The sequence below is a fragment of the Pristiophorus japonicus genome, chromosome 10, assembly GCF_044704955.1.
Source record: "Pristiophorus japonicus isolate sPriJap1 chromosome 10, sPriJap1.hap1, whole genome shotgun sequence".
NCBI classification, from domain to species: domain Eukaryota; kingdom Metazoa; phylum Chordata; class Chondrichthyes; family Pristiophoridae; genus Pristiophorus; species Pristiophorus japonicus.
In genome coordinates, this window is record NC_091986.1 from 217,484,925 (window position 1) to 217,506,177 (window position 21,253).

Consider the following 21,253-nt stretch of genomic DNA (forward strand, 5'->3'; position numbering starts at 1 on the left):
GGCCGTTCGGTCCAACTGGTCAATGCTACTCCCTCCCCGCTTCATCTAACCTTCTCGGCATTTCGGTTGATCCCCTTCTCCCTCGTGCTTATCCTCTGTTCCTGCTTGAAACATCCAAGGGGTGGGCTCACGGTGCACGATCTGGGACGCCTTCCCCTGAAATTGTTTACAGGCGTTTCCCTCGGCCAGAGAGCCAGGCTTGCAGTAGCGTGCTGCTAACGTTGCACTGTGTAACGGGACATGAAACAGCCAGCGAGGGGCAGGATGGTCAGGTATGGCCACGACGAATAGGCTAATGGACAGGGGGGTGTGGGAGAACTCTCAAGTTACGGAAAAAGCAACTTCCATGTTCAAACATCAAAAATCAACGTGCACTTTTTTTTTTCTTAAAAGCAGGGATATAATAATTTCATTAAAGAATACAAAGATGGATCAAAGTGGCCTGTTCACAGGCCAATGGATTTACTACCACTGTACTAAAAAAGTCAACTGTTAACAACATGTATAATTAACATTCATCTTCAGTACCCCGGATTTGACAAAGGTTTTCCCGAAGCACATTGAGCGGAGGTACCATGACAAAACAAAACTACTTTGAACAGGTTTTGTGTGTTACAATGATTTGCATCAGTGAACAATGATTTGCATCAGTGAGTTTGACACTATCTGAAAAATGATACCTTTACATATTTTATATATATATATAATATATATATGCATATAATATATGTAACTATATATATTTTCTTTCATTCAGATAATGGGTATAGTTCAAGCAAGCAAAACTTTAAAGAAATTATTCTGCTTTAACCCAATTAGGGTCAGATTTGGCCGCGATGGCGCCCACGGTCAAATAGCTTGTCGACACTCACCACTCACTGTCTGGGTTTGTTGTGTGTGGGGAGTGGGGGGGGGGGGAAAGAGAGATATATCAGTGAAGTTTTGGTACAAGGCAGAGGAGTGTTGAATTAAAACTCAGATGATCCCTTCCCCACCCTACCTCCGACCCCCAAACCCCCGTTTCCATTCCTTTAGAAGATATCCCAAAGTACCCTTGCATCAGGTCGGTTATATTCAGCTTTTAAGATGGACTGCAATCCAAACGTCAATATCTCTCCAGGTTAGGTTAGACGCATCAGTGCTAAGCATAAAGTTCAGAGAGGCAGCTAGGAAGAAATGATCTATTAGAAAGATTTTTTTTTTCTTCGTTTAAATCTTTAAAATCAAAAGCAATGATCGGAACACATCGGGGGGGGGGGGGGGGGGGAGATTTTACAACGCCATGACAGCCAGTCACAGCTTCACTGCACTGTGGCAACCGATCACAGTACTGATGCGTACGAGAGAGATCTGTTGGAATGCCACAGTAGAGTTGGTTGGAAAGGGAAAGTTTTCAAAATGGCCACCAGCTACTGGGAGTCCTGCACATGTGACTACGATCGCGAAGCGCTAAACGCCGCCTACAGCTAAAATTTGGTGTTCGTTCAGAAACATTTTGGAACCAGGTCCACATGACGTACTCAGTGGTGTCAGGACACTACACAACACACTTAGAAAGTCTTTTTTTATGTATAGATATATATATATATATTTGTTTAAAAAAAGACAGACATTAAGAGGGTCAAAACAATCTTTCTGGAATGAGGAATTTTCTTCTTCTCTTCCCCCCCCCCCCCCCCCCCACCCACCCACCCGCCCCCCCTCCCCACTTTTCACCTGCCTGCTTGGGGGAACTTTTGAGCCCTGAATTCAGTGTCAATAATTTTCTTCTCTTTGAAAAAAAAACAAACCTGCAATGGACCTTTTTTCAACTGAAATTATATAGGACCACAAAAATAAAAGGCAACTACAGCGAAATAAAAACATGTAAAAGGGAACCTACTGTGTTAATTATTGGTCATCTTATGGGGGTGGGGGCAGGGGGGTGAGGGGGAAGTAGGTCAGAGTTAGGGGGATAAAGAGAATGTGGGTGCAGGAAAGTCTTGCTCTCTGGTGTAGTGAGGGACAGGGAAACAATCAAATAAAAAGACACACAATAACTGGCCTGATGTACAGCTAGTATGGAATAAATTATTTAAACTAGTGTAAAAAGAGTTCTTATACTTGTTCATTATTACAAACATATTCTACAAGGTCAGTTACTCCCAAGAGATCGTCTTCATCCTCCTCCCCGCCACCTTCCCCTCCCGCTCCCTGTGCCGGCGCCACTCCCGACTCCGGGGCCACCCCTGGGCAGGCTCCGTTCAGCTCCGGGCTGGGAGTAGGGTTAGTGTCCTTGGCCGTTTGGTTCTGGTTGGCGGTCCGGCTGGCTGTGCGCTCGGCCGCCTGCCGCGGGCTCTGTCCGTTGGTGGAGGGTAGCTCCGCCAGACCGCTGTCCAAAGAGCCGGCTTCCTCCTTTGTCGTCGCCGCCTCTTCCTCCTCCTGCTGTTCCTCCTGCTCCCCCTCCTCCTCCTCCTCGTCCTCCTCGTCGCTCATCAGCCGGTACACAGGCTTCTTGCCGCAAGGTGCGGGCGGCTTGGAGGAGAGTTTGCTCGCCGGCAGTGTCTCGTCTTCCTTCTCTTCCTCCTCCTCCTCCTCATCATCCTCCTCCTCGTCCTCGATCCAGTTCCGTCGTTTCCGCTGAGGCCGCTCCTTTCCCCGCTCCTCGTCCGAACTTCTGCTCCCGGAGCTCTCTGGGGGAAAAATAAAATTCATTTTTGCTTTGCGAACATACGAACAATGACGGACAGGTAAAGACCCTCTGGTCCATCCAGCCTGTCCCACACAATTGCCACACCTTGTGTATCACAACATAGACACTCCTCACCCCTACCCGAAACCACGTGATCTCCTGGGAGAGGCACACTTAAAAAAAAAAACAGAAAAAACCCCAGGCCAATTTGGGAAGGGGAAAATCTGGGAAATACACCTCCGACCCATCCAGGCGATGGAAACTAGTCCAGATGATCACTCTGGCCATTAAATTCCCTGCAGTACCTACCTTCTGTAAGAGTTCATCTCCGCCGCAGCCAAAAACAAATCCAGCCTTCACTTGAAGGGGATTCAGCGAGTTTGCATCCACCACACAAGAGGGCAGTTTGTTCCAGAGGTCTACTATCCTCTGGGGGAAAAAAATCACCACCTCCTGACATCTAACCTAGAATTAGCCCTACACAACTTAAATGTGTGACCCCTGGTCCTGCCTAACCTACTTAATTGAAATTTGCATTGATAAGTTTTTTTTTTTTAAATTGGTTTTATTTTTGTAAAGTGACAATTTTTTTTTGCTAGTCAAGGTGGGGAATGTTAGTTTGTGAGGAACTCCTGGGCCATGTGAGATGGCCGGTACAGCTCCTACTGCTCTGACCCAATAAAGTGCCACCCATCCCCCCCCCCCCCCCCCCCCAAAAGAACAGATTGCGCCTATTGTGGTATTTTCGATTTCCCGTACCATCCATCCATTAAACGATATCCCCGAATTAGGGGAAATTTCGTGCTCCGACTTCATGCCTAGAAGCAACTCGACGGCAACTGCTAGGACTGATTTCATACAGACTCTTACAGCCAACAGAGCAGGGGAAAACATGGGAACAGGAGACCATTCAGCCCCTCGAGCCTGTTCCGCCATTCAATGAGATCATGGCTGATCTGTGACCTAACTCCATATACCTGTATTTGGCCCATTACCCTCAACACTGTTGATTCACAAAAATCTATCCATCTCAGATATAAAATTAACAATTGACCCCCAGCATCAACTGTCATTTGAGGAAGAGTTCCAAACTTCTACCACTCTTTGTATGTAGAAGTGTTTCCTAATTTCGCTCCTGAAAGATCTGGCTCTAATTTTTAGACTGTGCCCCCTAGTCCTAGATTCCCCAACCAGCGGAAATATTTACTCTATCTATTCTCCTCAGTATCTTGAGAACTCCGATCAAGTCATTCATTAACCTGCTAAATTGCAGGGAATACAACCCTAATTTGTGTAATCTCTCCTCGTAACATAACCCCTGGAGTCCGGGTCTCATTCTGGTAAACCTACGCTGCACTCCCTCCAAGCAGCCCCTTTAAGAGAATAGGAACTTTCAATACGAGATGTTAATAGGTAGAGGTTGTGGGAAAGGATTTTATGCAGACTTTTGATTAAAAAAAATAAAGCACCTTTCCTCTTTCCATGCATTTTTCCTTGCTTTAGAACAGTTTCCTCATCCAATTTTGAGGTCTGTTTCTTTAAAGTGCCCACAGTGTGTAGGCTTAAGTTACAAGTTATTGAACTAAGGCAGCTGTAAATTACCACTGCGTCCCATCACAGCATAACACAGTGGTGCAAGCAGGTAGCGGGAGCAATTAATTGGTCTGCACCAATTGAATTCATTCCAGAGGAGAGAACAGGAGATTTTTTTTTTTATAAAACATTTTTTTTTAAACGCAGCGAGTTACTATGATTTGGAATGCACTGCCTGAAAGGGTGGTGGAATCATTCATTCGCAAATGTCCAATGGGAATTGGATAAATACTTGAAAGAGAGACAATTGTAGAGCTATGGGGAAAGAACAGGGGAGAGTGGGACTAAGTGAATCGCTCTTTTAAAGAGCTGGCACAGGCACGATGGGCCGAATGGCCTCCTTCTGTGCTGTGAGATTCTATGGTGCCTGACAAGTCATCATCATCATAGGCAGTCCCTCAGAATCGAGGAAGACTTGCTTCCACTCTTAAAATGAGTTCTCAGGTGACTGAACAGTCCAATACAGGAATTACAGTCTCTGTCACAGGTGGGACAGACAGTGGTTGAGGGAAAGGGAGGGTGGGACTGGTTTGCCGCACGCTCCTTCCGCTGCCTGCACTTGCTTTCTACAAGCTCTCGGCGACGAGACTCGAGGTGCTCAGCGCCCTCCCGGATGCTCTTCCTCCACTTAGGGCGGACTGGTCTTTGGCCAGGGACTCCCAGGTGTTGGTGGGGATGTTGCATTTTATCAGGGAGGCTTTGAGGGTGTCCTTGAAACGTTTCCTCTGCCCACCTGGGGCTCGTTTGCTGTGAAGGAGTTCCGAGTAGAGCTCTTGCTTTGGGAGTGTCATGTCGGGAGTGCGAACAATGTGGGCCGCCCAGCGGAGCTGGTCGAGTGTGGTCAGTGCTTCGGTGCTGGGCACAAGTAACTAATTCCATCCCACTTATGTGGTCTTTAGATTCCAGATAATGCCACTGTCTTCATTTATCACACGGCAAGCATCAGTGAGTTACAGCACCGTACAGCACAGGAGGAGGCCACGCAGCAGCGTGGAGGCCCCGACCTGCGTGAGAACACCAGCGGCAGGTCGGGGCCATAAAAGGAGCGGTGAGCGGCAGCCCGGGAGCGGCCTGGGAGCAGCGTGGAGGCATACGCCTCCAGGCAGCAGCACGAGCTGGGTGCAGGAGGGCGACGGCAGCGAAGAGTGATGTCATCAAGGTCCAGGTCGGTGATTGGAGCGTGGGCAGGTACAGCAGGAGCGGCGAGGTCAGGGCGAAGGAGCGGCGAGAGATTGTAGAGGGATGTGATTGGGGCCGAGGAGAGGCGCGAGTTCGGGGCCAGGAGCCCAGGGGCAGCACGGGCCCAGCCCACACTGTGCGATATGTGTGCACACTAGGTCCATGCAGCAGAGCAGGTCTCCAGTCGTCCTGGTTAACCCTTGCCACTGGACCAAGACCTGGCTCTGTCAAGCCCCGTGTGGTGGCTGGTGTGCAACGGTCACCCCACGTTAAAAAAAATCCACGCACAGGCATCTTCCACCCTTGAAGATGTAGATCGGGCCCTTCATTCGAAACACCTGTGAACTCGTCTTTTTTTTGGCGTGGAAGCAAGTCATCCTCGTTTCGAGGGACTGCCTATGATGGAATTGAAGATTAGATTGAAGATTTATTCACCAATAAACAGTATTTTAAAAAAAAAAGACTTCCAAGTCCACAAAATTCAAACAGAACAGACCAGCAGATTAATAATACTCGAGCACGAGTCAGAAGTAAGTTGCTTTACTGGCCAGTTGGCCAGGGCTGGAGGGGAGCCGGGGGTTGGACATCCCTGGAATAAGCCGTGGGATTTCGCTAAAACTGCAAACCTTTCTCCAATCACGACCATCGCAGCCCCTGGACAAATGCGTTACAAGATCCACTAGAGTGGAGAACGATTATCTTACCGTCGCTCGCTGTAATGTACAGCCTCCGCTTGTGTCCCCGGAGCCTCTCCTTCCGACTCGCGCCACTTTTCATGGATTTCTCCGATTCGGAATCCTCTCTGTAATTCACTTTTTTAGCCTGATTTCGCTTCGATCGCCTCCTCCTCATGTCCAGCAGATCGCTGTAACAACTCGACCCTTCGCTCTCTGCAGAACGGGAGATCTGTAAGTACACCCAGCAACTCGACAGCCACGAAAGCCTCAGTCACGTCACGGAAGGCTTTTTTTTTCACATCGTTGGAAAGAACTCGCAAAGTAGCAGCCTTAAAGGAAAAACCTACGGCAGTTGTCCCGAGAGCCAAGCCCTGAACTGAACCACCGAAGGGGGAAAATCGCAAAATCTTTTTTTCTTTCATCTGATCAAACTCCCCGTTTCACACCACTTGGGATGTCGCGCTGGGTGTGATCAGACTCTAGTCTGGTGTGAAAGCCAGTTCTTAAAAACCTCTTGCTTTGTCTTGATGGATCACTTGGAAACTTTTTTAAAAACTTAAGTTTTTAATGCATGCAAAGTTCGAACAGAATCAGAAGCACGGGGTCGTTCCCCTACATTAAAACTGCGGTCGGAGGAACGCCTCCAACCCGGAAAAAAATCTACGAAAATACCTGGTGGCCACAGAGGAATCCAGTCGGAGACCTTCATTCGCTGTGCAGCGTACGGGAACATGTCTTCCAGATATGAAAATACAGGCTGGAATCACGTGGGCCTGGATCACCAATCACTATCTAGTATTCTCACTGATAATGGGAACTCTGATAGCAATGGGAGCCCGTAAATACAATGAGAATACCCCCCCCATCCCCACCCCCCAAAACAAGAAACACAACAAATTAAAAAAAAAAACACCTCACTTATTTAAAATTAATTGAAATTGAAGGTTTTAGAAAAAGTAATTATTTGGGGGAATTTTAATTTTGATGTGTTTTAATAGAGTTCAAAATAAACTTGTTTTAATGAACAGGGTTTTTAAATTTAAAAGTGAGTAATTACATTTAATTTTTCTGTTTTAAAACTCTTACTCTGGTAAAAGTAGGCTATATGCCTGCTTTTCCAGGCGTAAGAGTTTGAAGGACACTCGTTCGGCAAGAGTTGGGCAAATAGCGCAATCTCTGTCGCGCAGATGTCTTTCCTGTGGGGATGCGTATGATCGGTCAAATTTGACAGATTGCAAAGGCCAATTCTACAGCACCTTTCACGACCACTTTACGGCCAATGAAGTACTTTTTGAAGTGTAGTCACTATTGTAATGTGGGAATCGCAGCAATCGCGCACAGCAAGCTCCCACAAACAGAAACGAGATAATGACCAGATAATCTGTTTTAGTGATGTTGTTTGAAGGATAAATATTGTCCAGAGCACCGGGGATAACTCCCCTGCTCTTCTTCGAAATAGTGCCATGGGATCTTTTATGTCCACTCGAGGACAGATGGGGCCTCGGTTTAATGGCTCATCCGAAAGACAGCACCTCTGACAGTGCGGTGCTCCCTCAGCACTGCACTGGAGAACAGCCTGGACTTTTGTGGATTACACTCCAGTGCGGTATTGAGGGAGTCCTCCACTGCACTGCCGGAGGTGCCATCTTTTAGAGGAGACGTTAAACCGAGGCCCTGTCTGCTCTCTCAGGTGGACCTAAAAGATCCCATGGCACTATCAAAAGAAGTTATCCCTGGTGTCCTGGCCCAATATTTATTCCTCAATCAACATAACAAAAACAGATTATCTGGTCATCACATTGCTGTGTGTGGGAGCTTGCTGTGCACAAAATGGCTGCCGCGTTATCCACATTACAGTAGTGACTACGCTTCGTAAAGTACTTCATTGGCTGTAAAGCCGCTATAGAAATGCAAGTCTTTCTTTTTATGTAAAAAAACATTTCTTGCAACTAAAGTTTTTCACAATATATAAACCAGACACAGCAATTAGAAGTGTAAATGGTTGTAGAGTTGAGTACTAAGCCTTAGACACCGGAAGCACTGTTAAGGGCTTTGGGACATCCACGGGGTCAGGAAAGGCTCAAAATAAATCCCAGTCTTCCGTTTTTTTAATCTGGCCTCACACATGTTGGTGACTGTGGAGCTGAAGACCAGGAACTTCAGGGTAGGGAGCAGGAGGAAACTGACTGGAGTGGGGGAAAACAATCAGAGGCATTGAAACACTTTGTACCTTCGTGTTCTCCTTCCTCCTCCTCGTCCTCATCCGAATATCTCTTTTTAACTTCTCTTCCTCTTAACCTCCGACTCCGCCTCATTGGTTCCACATATTTCCAGTGCCTTCCCCGTCGGCGGACTTCGAAACCCTCTTCTTCATTTGAGCCAGGGTCAGCCTCGCTATCTCGCTCAGAGATCTCAAACTCTTCCTCACTGCTAAACAGAGAAATACTTTAAAAAAAAACGGCCACCCTTTCCGTTAACCGTGGTTCATCACTGGCATGCTGTGGTACACAAGTGCCCTCGATTTCAAAATTCTCATCCTGGTTTACAAATCCCACCATTGCCTTGCCCCTCCCCATCTCTGTAACCTCCTCTAGCCTCACAACACCCAACCCCCGCACCCCCCCCACCCCTCACTTCCCGCAATGTCTGCGCTCCTCAATTTCTGCCCTCTTGAGCATCCCTGATTATAATTGGTCAGCCATTGGTGGCCGGGCCTTCAGCTGCCTGGGTCCTGAGCTCTGGAACTCCCTCCCTCTCCGCCTTTCTACCTCTCTATCCTCCTTTAAGACGCTCCTTAAAACCTAGCTCTTTGACCAAGCTTTTGATCATTTGGCATAATTTCTTCTTAGGCTCGGTGTCAAATTTATTTGTTTTGTCTTACTTAAGAACATAAGAAATAGGAGCAGGAGTAGGCCATTTATTTGACCCCCTGCTCTGCCATTTAACATGATCTTGGCTGATCCGATAATGGACTGAGGTCCACTTCCCTGCCCGCTCCCCATAACCCCTTATTTCCTTATCGGTTAAGCAACTGTCTATCTCTGTCTTAAATATATTCAATGACTAAGCCTGCACAGCTCCCGGAGGCAGCAAATTCCACAGATTTACAACACGCTAAGAAATTCCTCCTCATCTCAGTTTTAAATGGGTGGCCCCTTATTCTAAAATTATGCCCTCTAGTTCTAGTCGCCCCGATCAGTGGAAAGAGCCTCTCTGCATCCAACTTGTGGAGCCCCCTCATAATCTTATACGTTTCCATCATAATCTTATACGTTTCCATCATAATCTTATACGTTTCCATCATAATCTTATACGTTTCCATCATAATCTTATACGTTTCCATCATAATCTTATACGTTTCCATCAATCTTATACGTAACACTGCTGTGAAGCGCCTTAGGATGGAGAAGCAAGAACAAGGAGGCACAATCATAAAATTACAGCAAGGCTGATTCAGCAGCGAGCACTTTTGCACACAAAGGGTGGTGGAAATCTGGAATTCTCTCCAGCAAAAGGCTGCGAATACTGGGTCACGACTGAGATTCCTGGATATTTGGATGGTAAGGGTATCAAGCGATAGTGGAGAAAAGGAAAGTAAACCATGATCTGATTGAATAACGGAACAGGCTCGAGGGGCTGAATGGCCTCCCTCCGCCTCTCCCTACAAAAGCTCAAAAGGGTGAGGAGGAAATCATACTTCACCTTTCACTTATCTTGAACTCTTCCTCACTCTCTTCATCTTCAAGCGTGCTATCGCTGTCAAGGTCATTCAGTCTTCGCCTTTTCTTGCGTCGGCAGGCAGCTTCCCGTGGGGGCCGCTTGACCTCCTTAGACTCTGCGAGTATTGTGGAGATGTCTTTGCCAAGGGATTGTCCAGTGATATTTGCCATGTCTTTGCCTTTTCCCGCACCTATTGGAATAGTGTATTACAAAAATCATACAATGTCCAAAATGGTAACATGGCTCCGAGTGATGGATTGACTTTCCTACGAGACTTCAACAGATTTTGTTCCTGCAAATCACAAGGCTGAAATCCAGTTTACCGCTAAGGAAATTCAAATAAAGCAATCTTTTATTTGTTTAAAAACTGAGGTCCAAAGGGCCAATCCCCGCAGTCCCAGTGACTTTGGGGAAAAAAGTAGATGAGGAGATAAGTCATTGTTTTCAAATCCCTCCATGGCCTCACCCTTTCCCATCTCTGCAACCTCCTCCAGCCCTAAAACCCTCAGAGATCTCTGCACTCCTCTAATTCTGGCCTCTTGTGCATCCATAGACAGAAAGGAAAAGGAGGTGGGTGGTTCTGTTCATAAAGGATGAGATCAGGGCAGTAGTAAGAAATGATACTGGCTCAGAAGATCAAGATGTAGAATCAGTTTGGATGGAGATAAGAAATAATAAGTGGAAGAAGTCATTGGTGGGTGTAGTCTATAGGCCCCTTAACACTGTTGGACGGGGTATAAATCAAGTAATAATGGAGGCTTGTAAGAAAGGTACGGCAATAATCATGGGCAATTGTAACCGTCATATTGATTGGACAAATCAAATTGGCCAGGGTAGCCTCGAGTAAAAGTTCAAAAGAGTGTATCCTGGATAGTTTCCTTGAACAGTACATTACGGAACCATCCAGAGTGCAGGCTATTGTGGATCTGGTACGGTGTAATGAGACAGACTAATAAATGATCTCCCAGTAAAGGATCCTCTAGGAAAGAGTGATCATAGCATGGTTGAATTTCAAGTTCAGTTGGAGGGAGAGAAAGCTGGATCTCACACCAGTGCCCTGATCTTAAATAAAGGTGATTAAAAAGGGATGAAGGCACAGTTGGCTAAAGTGGACTGGAAAAATAGATTATAGTGTAAGGCAGTTGATAAACAGTAGCAGACATTTAAGGTGATATTTCATAACTCAGCAAAAATATATCGCAGTGAGAAGGAAAGACTAAGAGAAGGGAGAGCCATCCATGGCTAATTAAGGAAGTAAAGGTTGCTATCAAATTGAAAACCATGGCTTACAAAGTTGCCAAGATTAGTGGGAGGCCAGAGGATTAGAAAACACTTAAAAACCAGCAACGGTCAACTAAAAAATTAATAGAGAGGGAGGATAGATAATGAGAGTAAACTAGCAAGAAATATAAACATAGAAAACAGGTGCAGGAGTAGGCCATTCGGCCCTTCGAGCCTGCACCGCCATTCAATGAGTTCATGGCTGAACATGCAACTTCAGTACGCCCTTCCTGCTTTCTCGCCATACCCCTAGTAGTAAGGACTTCATCTAACTCCTTTTTGAATATATTTAGTGAATTGGCCTCAACAACTTTCTGTGGTAGAGAATTCCACAGGTTCACCACTCTCTGGGTGAAGAAGTTTCTCCTCATCTCGGTCCTAAATGGCTTACCCCTTATCCTTAGACTGTGACCCCTGGTTCTGGACTTCCCCAACATTGGGAACATTCTTCCTGCATCTAACCTGTCTAAACCCATCAGAATTTTAAACGTTTCTATGAGATCCCCTCTCATTCTTCTGAACTCCAGTGAATACAAGCCCAGTTGATCCAGTCTTTCTTGATATGTCAGTCCCGCCATCCCGAGAATCAGTCTGGTGAACCTTCGCTGCACTCCCTCAATAGCAAGAATGTCCTTCCTCAAGTTAGGAGACCAAAACTGTACACAATACTCCAGGTGTGGCCTCACCAAGGCCCTGTACAACTGTAGCAACACCTCCCTGCCCCTGTACTCAAATCCCCTCGCTATGAAGGCCAACATGCCATTTGCTTTCTTAACCGCCTGCTGTACCTGCATGCCAACCTTCAATGACTGATGTACCATGACACCCAGGTCTCATTGCACCTCCCCTTTTCCTAATCTGTCACCATTCAGATAATAGTCTGTCTCTCTGTTTTTACCACCAAAGTGGATAACCTCACATTTATTCACATTATACTTCATCTGCCATGCATTTGCCCACTCACCTAACCTATCCAAGTCACTCTGCAGCCTCATAGCATCTCCTCGCAGCTCACACTGCCACCCAACTTAGTGTCATCCGCAAATTTGGAGATACTACATTTAATCCCCAGATAGTAAGAGCTTCTACAGATATATAAAAAGGAAGAGGGTAGCCAAAGTAAACGTTGGTCCCTTAGAGGATGAGATTGGGGAATTAATAATGGGGAACAGGAAATGGCAGAGACTTTGAACAAATATTTTGTATCGGTATTCACGGCAGAAGACACTAAAAACATCCCAATAATAGATAATCAAGGGGCTATGGGGAGGGAAGAACTTAACACAATTACTAATGAAGTAGTACTCGGTAAAATAATGGAACTAAAGGCGGACAAATCCCCTGGACCTGATGGCCTGCATCCTAGGGTCTTAAAAGAAGTGGCTGCAGAGATAGTGAATGCATTAATTGTAATCTACCAAAATTCCCTGGATTCTGGAGAGGTCCCAGCGGATTGGAAAACCGCAAATGTAACGCCCCTATTTAAAAAAGGACGCAGACAGAAAACACAAAACTATAGACCAGTTAGCCTAACATCTGTTGTTGGAAACATGCTGGAGTACATTATTAATGAAGCAGTGGCAGGACATTTTGAAAAGCATAATACAGTCAAGCAGAGTCAGCATGGTTTTATGAAAGGGAAATCATGTTTGACAAATTTGCTGGAGTTCTTTCAGGATGTAACGAGCAGGTTGGATGAAGGGGAACCAGTGGATGTGGTGTATTTGGATTTCCAGCAGGCATTAGGATAAAGGTGCCACATAAAAGATTACTGCACAAGATAAAAGCTCACGTGGTTGGCGGTAACATATTAGCATGGATAGCGGATTGGCTAACTAACAGAGTTGGGATAAATGGGTCTTTTTCTGATTGGCAAACGGTAACTGGTGGGGTGCCGCAGGGATCGGTGCTGGGGCCTCAACTATTTACAAACTATATTAATGACTTGGATGAAGGGACCAAGTGTAATGTAGATAAGTTTGCTGATGGTCGAAAGATAGGTGGGAAAGCAAGTTGTGAGAAGGACATAAAAAATCTGCAAAGGGATATAGACAGGCTAAGTGAGTGGGCAAAAATTTGGTAGATGGAGTATAATGTGGGAAAGCGTGAGGTTATCCACTTTGGCAGGAAAAATAAAAGAGCAAATTATCTAAATGGAGAGAAATGATAAAATGCTGCAGGAGAGGGGGACCTGGTGTGCTCTGTACAGTTTTGGTCTCGTTTTTTTAAGCAGGGATATACTTGCATTGGAGACAGTTCAGAGAAGGTTCACTAGGTTGATTCCAGAGATGAAGAGGTTGACTTACGAAGGAAAGGTTGATCCTATTCTCGTTGGGAGTTTAGAAGAATGAAAAGTGATCTTATTGAAACATATAAGATACTGAGGGGGCTAGATAAGGTAGATGCAGAGAGGATATTTCCCCTCGTGGAGGAATCTAGAATTAGGGACATAATCTCAGAATAAGGGGCCGCCCATTTAGAACGGAGATGAGGAGGAATTCCTTCTCTGAGGGTTGTAAATCTGTGGAATTCTCTGTCCCAGAGAGCTGTGGAGGCTGGGTCATTGAATATATTTAAGGTGGAGATAGACAGATCTTTGAGCGCTAAGGGAGTGAAGGGTTATGGGGAGCGGGCGGGGAAGTGGAGCTGAGCCCAGGATCAGATCAGTTATGATCTTACTGAATGGCGGAGCAGGCTCGAGGGGCCAAAGTGTTCCTAGGGGTTCGAGGGTCTAGCGAAAAGGAGGAACTGAAGTAAATACTTATTAGTCAGGAAATTGTGTTAGGGAAATTGATGGGACTGAAGGCCGATAAATCCCCAGGGCCCGATAGGTTGCATTCCAGAGTACTTAAGGAAGTGGCCCTAAAAATAGTGGATGCATGGGTCATCATTTTCCAACATTCTAATGACTCTGGATCCGTTCCTGTGGACTGGAGGGTAGCTAATGCAACACCACTTTTTAAAAAAAGGAGGGAGAGAGCAAACAGTGAATTATAGACCGGTTAGCCTGACAGCGGTGGTGGGGAAAATGTTGGAATCAATTATTAATGATGATGAAATAGCAGCGCATTTGGAAAGCAGTGACAGGATCGGTCCAAGTCAGCATGGATTTATGAAAGGGAAATCATGCTTGACAAATCTTCTAGAATTTTTTGAGGATGGAACTAGTAGAGTGGACAAGGGAGAACCAGTGGATGTGGTGTATTTGGACTTTCAAAAGGCTTTTGACAAGGTCCCACACAAGAGATTGGAGTGCAAAATTAAAGCACATGGTATTGGGGGTAATGCATTGACGTGGATAGAGAACTGGTTGGCAAACAGGAAGCAGAGAGTCGGGATAAACGGGTCTTTTTCAGATTGGCAGGCAGCGACCAGTGAGATGCCGCAGGGCTCAGTGCTGGGACCCCAGCTATTTACAATATACATCAATGATTTAAATGAAAGAATTGAACGCAATATCTCCAAGTTTGCAGATGACACTAAGCTGGGTGGCGGTGTGAGCTATGAGGAGGATGCTAAGAGGCTGCAGGGTGACTTGGACAGGTTAGCTGAATGGACAAATGCATGGCAGGTGCAGTATAATGTGGATAAATGTGAGGTTATCCACTTTGGGGGCAAAAACAGGAAGACAGATCATCTGAATGGTGACAGATTAGGAAAAGGGGAGGTGCAACGAGACCTGGGTGTCATGGTACATCAGTCATTGAAGGTTGGCATGCAGGTACAGCAGGCGGTTAAGAAAGCAAATGGCATGTTGGCCTTCATAGCAAGGGGCTTTGAGTACAGGGGCAGGGAGGTGTTACTACAGTTGTACAGGGCCTTGGTGAGGCCACATCTGGAGTATTGTGTACAGTTTTGGTCTCCTAACTTGAAGGACATTCTTGCTATTGAGGGAGTGCAGCGAAGGTTCACCAGACTGATTCCCGGGATGGCGGGACTGGCATATCAAGAAAGACTGGATCAACTGGGCTTGTATTCACTGGAGTTCAGAAGAATGAGAGGGGACCTCATAGAAACGTTTAAAATTCTGACGGGTTTAGACAGGTTAGATGCAGGAAGAATGTTCCCAATGTTGGGGAAGTCCAGAACCAGGGGTCATAGTCTAAGGATAAGGGGTAAGCCATTTAGGACCGTGATGAGGAGAAACTTCTTCACCCAGAGAGTGGTGAACCTGTGGAATTCTCTACCACAGAAAGTTGTTGAGGCTAATTCACTAAATATATTCAAAAGGAGTTAGATGTAGTCCTTACTACTAGGGGGATCAAGGGGTATGGCGAGAAAGCAGGAATGGGGTACTGAAGTTGCATGTTCAGCCATGAACTCATTGAATGGCGGTGCAGGCTCGAAGGGCCGAATGGCCTACTCCTGCACCTATTTTCTATGTTTCTAAACTCGGTTTTAAATTAGCTCCCCCGTATTTTGAGGCTGTGCCCCCTAGTTCTAGTCTCCCCGACCAGTGGAAACAACCTCTCTGCCTCTATCTTGTCGATCTCTTTCATTATTTTAAATGTTTCTATAAGATCACCCCTCATCCTTCTGAACTCCAACGAGTCAAGACCCAGTCTACTCAATCTATTATCATAAGGTAACCCCCTCATCTCCGGAATCAGCCTAGTGAATCGTCTTGTACCCCCTCCAAAGCTAGTATATCCTTCCTTAAGTAAGGTGACCAAAACTGCACGCAGTACTCCAGGTGCGGCCTCACCAATACCCTGATCAGTTGCAGCAGGACCTCCCTGCTTTTGTACTCCATCCCTCTCGCAATGAAGGCCAACATTCCATTCGCCTTCCTGATTACCAGCTGCACCTGCAAACAAACTTTTTGGGATTCATGCAAAAGGAGAGGTGCCGTCTGCTCTCTCAAGTGGATTTAAAAGATCCCATGGCATTATTCTGGCCAATATTTATCCCTCAATCAACATAACAAAAAAAACAGATTATCTGGTCATGATCACGCTGCTGTTTGTGGCAGCCTGCTGTGCACAAATTTTTCACCCAGGTGGGTGGCATGGTTTTAATGTTTATGTTTTGCAGGTAAACTCCAAAAAGAGTTTCATGCAAAAGGACCCCCAGGTCCCTCTGCACCGCAGCATGTTGAAATTTCTACCCATTCAAATAATATTCCCTTTTACTGTTTTTTCTCCCCCCAAGGTGGATGACCTCACATTTTCCAACATCGTATACCATCTGCCAAACCTTAGCCCATTCGCTTAACCGATCTAAATCTCTTTGCAGCCTCTCTGTGTCCTCTACACAACCCGCTTTCCCACTAATCTTTGTGTCATCTGCAAATTTTGTTACACTACACTCTGTCCCCTCTTCCAGGTCATCTATGTATATTGTAAACAGTTGTGGTCCCAGCACCAATCCCTGTGGCACACCACTAACCACCGATTTCCAACCCGAAAAGGACCCATTTATCTCGACTCGATGCTTTCTGTTCGCCAGCCAATTCTCGATCCATGCTAATACATTTCCTCTGACTCCGCGTACCTTAATCTTCTGCAGTGATCTTTTGTGTGGCACCTTACCGAATGCCTTTTGGAAATCTAAATACACCAAATCCATCGGTACACCTCTATCCACCATGTTCGTTATATCCTCAAAGAATTCCAGTAAATTAGTTAAACATGATTTCCCCTTCATAGAAACATAGAAACATAGAAAATAGGTGCAGGAGCAGGCCATTCAGCCCTTCTAGCCTGCACCGCCATTCAATGAGTTCATGGCTGAACATGAAACCTCAGTACCCCCTTCCTGCTTTCTCGCCATACCCCTTGATCCCCCGAGTAGTAAGGACTTCATCTAACTCCCTTTTGAATATATTTAGTGAATTGGACCCAACCACTTTCTGTGGTAGAGAATTCCACAGGTTCACCACTCTCTGGGTGAAGAAGTCTCACCTCATCTCGGTCCTAAATGGCTTACCCCTTATCCTTAGACTGTGACCCCTGGTTCTGGACTTCCCCAACATTGGGAACATTCTTCCTGCATCCAACCTGTCTAAACCCGTCAGGATTTTAAACGTTTCTATGAGGTCCCCTCTCACTCTTCTGAACTCGAGTGAATACAAGCCCAGTTGATCCAGTCTTTCTTGATAGGTCAGTCCCACCATCCCGGGAATCAGTCTGGTGAATCTTCGCTGCACTCCCTCAATAGCAAGAATGTCCTTCCTCAAGTTATGAGACCAAAATTGTACACAATACTCCAGGTGTGGCCTCACCAAGGCCCTGTACAACTGTAGCAACACCTCCCTGCCCCTGTACTCAAATCCCCTCGCTATGAAGGCCAACATGCCATTTGCTTTCTTAACCGCCTGCTGTACCTGCATGCCAACCTTCAATGACTGATGTACCATGACACCCAGGTCTCGTTGCACCTTCCCTTTTCCTAATCTGTCACCATTCAGATAATAGTCTGTCTCTCTGTTTTTACCACCAAAGTGGATAACCTCACATTTATCCACATTATACTTCATCTGCCATGCATTTGCCCACTCACCTAACCTATCCAAGTCACTCTTCAGCCTCATAGCATCCTCCTCGCAGCTCACACTGCCACCCAACTTAGTGTCATCCGCAAATTTGGAGATACTACATTTAATCCACTCGTCTAAATCATTAATGTACAATGTAAACGGCTGGGGCCCAACACAGAACCTTGCGGTACCCCACTAGTCACGGCCTGCCATTCTGAAAAGTACCCATTTACTCCTACTCTTTGCTTCCTGTCTGACAACCAGTTCTCAATCCACGTCAGCACACTACCCCCAATCCCATGTGCTTTAACTTTGCACATTAATCTCTTGTGTGGGATCTTGTCGAAAGCCTTCTGAAAGTCCAAATATACCACATCAACTGGTTCTCCTTTGTCCACTTTACTGGAAACATCCTCAAAAAATTCCAGAAGATTTGTCAAACATGATTTCCCCTTCACAAATCCATGCTGACTTGGACCTATCATGTCACCATTTTCCAAATGCGCCTCTATGACATCCTTAATAATTGATTCCATCACTTTACCCACTACTGAGGTCAGGCTCACCGGTCTATAATTCCCTGTTTTCTCTCTCCCTCCTTTTTTAAAAAGTGGGGTTACATTGGCTACCCTCCATTCAATAGGAACTGATCCAGAGTCAATGGAATGTTGGAAATGACTGTCAATGCATCCGCTATTTCCAAGGCCAGCTCCTTAAGTACTCTGGGATGCAGTCCATCAGGCCCTGGGGATTTATCGGCTTTCAATCCCATCAATTTCCCCAACACAATTTCCCGACTAATAAAGATTTCCCTCAGTTCCTCCTCCCTACTAGACCCTCTGACCCCTTTTATATCCGGAAGGTTGTTTGTGTCCTCCTTAGTGAATACTGAACCAAAGTACTTGTTCAATTGGTCCGCCATTTCTTTGTTCCCCGTTATGACTTCCCCTGATTCTGACTGCAGGGGACTTACGTTTGTCTTTACTAACCTTTTTCTCTTTACATACCTATAGAAACTTTTGCAATCCGCCTTAATGTTCCCTGCAAGCTTCTTCTCGTACTCCATTTTCCCTGCCCTAATCAAACCCTTTGTCCTCCTCTGCTGAGTTCTAAATTTCTCCCAGTCCCCAGGTTCGCTGCTATTTCTGGCCAATTTGTATGCCACTTCCTTGGCTTTAATACTATCCCTTATTTCCCTTGATAGCCACGGTTGAGCCACCTTCCCTTTTTTATTTTTACGCCAGACAGGAATGTACAATTGTTGTAATTCATCCATGCGGTCTCTAAATGTCTGCCATTGCCCATCCACAGTCAACCCCTTAAGTATCATTCGCCAATCTATCCTAGCCAATTCACGCCTCATACCTTCAAAGTTACTCTTCTTTAAGTTCTGGACCATGGTCTCTGAATTAACTGTTTCATTCTCCATCCTAATGCAGAATTCCACCATATTATGGTCACTCTTCCCCAAGGGGCCTCGCACAATGAGATTGCTAATTAGTCCTCTCTCATTACACAACACCCAGTCTAAGATGGCCTCCCCCCTAGTTGGTTCCTCGACATATTGGTCTAGAAAACCATCCCTTATGCACTCCAGGAAATCCTCCTCCACCGTATTGCTTCCAGTTTGGCTAGCCCAATCTATGTGCATATTAAAGTCACCCATTATAACTGCTGCACCTTTATTGCATGCACCCCTAATTTCCTGTTTGATGCCCTCCCCAACATCACTACTACTGTTTGGAGGTCAGTACACAACTCCCACTAACGTTTTTTGCCCTTTGGTGTTCTGCAGCTCTACCTATATAGATTCCACATCATCCAAGCTAATGTCTTTCCTAACTATTGCATTAATCTCCTCTTTAACCAGCAATGCTACCCCACCTCCTTTTCCTTTTATTCTATCCTTCCTGAATTTTGAATACCCCTGGATGTTGAGTTCCCAGCCCTGATCATCCTGGAGCCACGTCTCCGTAATCCCAATCACATCATATTTGCGAACATCTATTTGCACAGTTAATTCATCCACCTTATTGCGGATACTCCTTGCATTAAGACACAAAGCCTTCAGGCTTGTTTTTTAACACCCTTTGTCCTTTTAGAATTCTGCCGCACAGTGGCCCTTCCTGTTCCCTGCCCCGGGCCTCTCCGCCCCCCACCCCCCATCTCCCCTCCGTCTCCTGCCTCTGCCTCCCTTTTGTCTCCCTCTGTCTCCCTGCATTGGTTCCAATCCCCCTGCCATATTAGTTTAACTCCTTCCCAACAGCACTAGCAAACACTCCCCCTAGGACATTGGTTCCAGTCCTGCCCAGGTGCAGACCGTCCGGTTTGTACTGGTCCCACCTCCCCCAGAACCGGTTCCAATGCCCCAGGAATTTGAATCCCTCCCTTCATGAATCCATGTTGCATCTGCTTGATTGCACTATTCCTATCTCGATGTCCCGCTATTTCTTCCTTAATGATAGCTTCAAGCATTTTCCCCACTACAGATGTTAAACTAACCAGCCTATAGTTACCTGCCTTTTGTCTGCCCCCCCTTTTTTTTTTTAAAATAGAGGCGTTACATTAGCAGCTTTCCAATCCGCTGGTAACTCCGCAGAGTCCAGAGAATTTTGGTAGATTATAACGAATGCATCTGCTATAACTTCCGCCATCTCTTTTAATACCCTGGGATGCATTTCATCAGGACCAGGGGACTTGTCTACCTTGAGTCCCATTAGCCTGTCCAGCACTACCCCCCTAGTGATAGTGATTATCTCAAGGTCCTCCCTTCCCACATTCCCGTGACCAGCAATTTTTGGCATGGTTTTTGTGTCTTCCACTGTAAAGACCGAAGCAAAATAATTGTTTAAGGTCTCAGCCATTTCCACATTTCCCATTATTAAATCCCCCTTCTCATCTTCTAAGGGACCAACATTTACTTTTGTCACTCTTTTCTGGTATATCGGTAAAAGCTTTTACTATCTGTTTTTATGTATTGCGCAAGTTTACTTTCGTAAGCTATCTTTCCTTTCTTTATTGCTTTTTTAGTCATTCTTTGCTGTTGTTTAAAATTTTCCCAATCTGCTAGTTTCCCACTAACCTTGGCCACCTTATACGCATTGGTTTTTAATTTGATACTCTCTTTTATTTCCTTGTTTTCCACAGCTGGTTATCCCTTCTCTTACCGCCCTTCTTTTTCACTGGAATATAGTTTTGTTGAGCACTATGAAAGAGCTCCTTAAAAGTCCTTCACTGTTCCTCAATTGTGCCACTGTTTAGTCTGTGTTCCCAGTCTGCTTTAGCCGACTCTGCCCTCATCCCACTGTAGTCCCCTTTGTTTAAGCATAGTACGCTCGTTTCTGACACAACTTCCTCATCCTCAATCTGTATTACAAATTCAACCATACTGTGATCACTCATTCCGAGAGGATCTTTTACTAGTAGATTGTTTATTATTCCTGTCTCATTACACAGGACCAGATCTAAGATAGCTTGCTCCCTTGTAGGTTCTGTAACATACTGTTCTAAGAAACAATCCCGTATGCATTCAATGAATTCCTCCTCAAGGCTACCCCGTGCGATTTGAGTTGACCAATCGATATGTAGGTTAAAATCCCCCTTGATTATTGCCGTTTCTTTTTCACATGCCTCCATTATTCCCTTGATTATTGC

At 45.6% G+C, this 21,253-nt stretch overlaps 1 protein-coding gene across 1 annotated transcript in view; it reads right to left on the minus strand.

Annotated features, from left to right (window-relative positions):
• Positions 1 to 1,704: 1,704 nt before the first annotated feature.
• Positions 1,705 to 21,253, minus strand: part of rsf1a (remodeling and spacing factor 1a) — a 137,503-nt gene continuing 117,954 nt past the window's right edge. The window contains exons 13-16 of the mRNA XM_070892568.1: positions 9,823 to 10,030; positions 8,351 to 8,547; positions 6,148 to 6,333; positions 1,705 to 2,672 (exon numbers count right to left, since the gene is read on the minus strand). Of these exons, the coding sequence (XP_070748669.1) occupies positions 2,098 to 2,672; positions 6,148 to 6,333; positions 8,351 to 8,547; positions 9,823 to 10,030 (1,166 nt within the window). The 3' untranslated portion in view covers positions 1,705 to 2,097. The remainder of the gene's footprint in view (positions 2,673 to 6,147; positions 6,334 to 8,350; positions 8,548 to 9,822; positions 10,031 to 21,253) is intronic.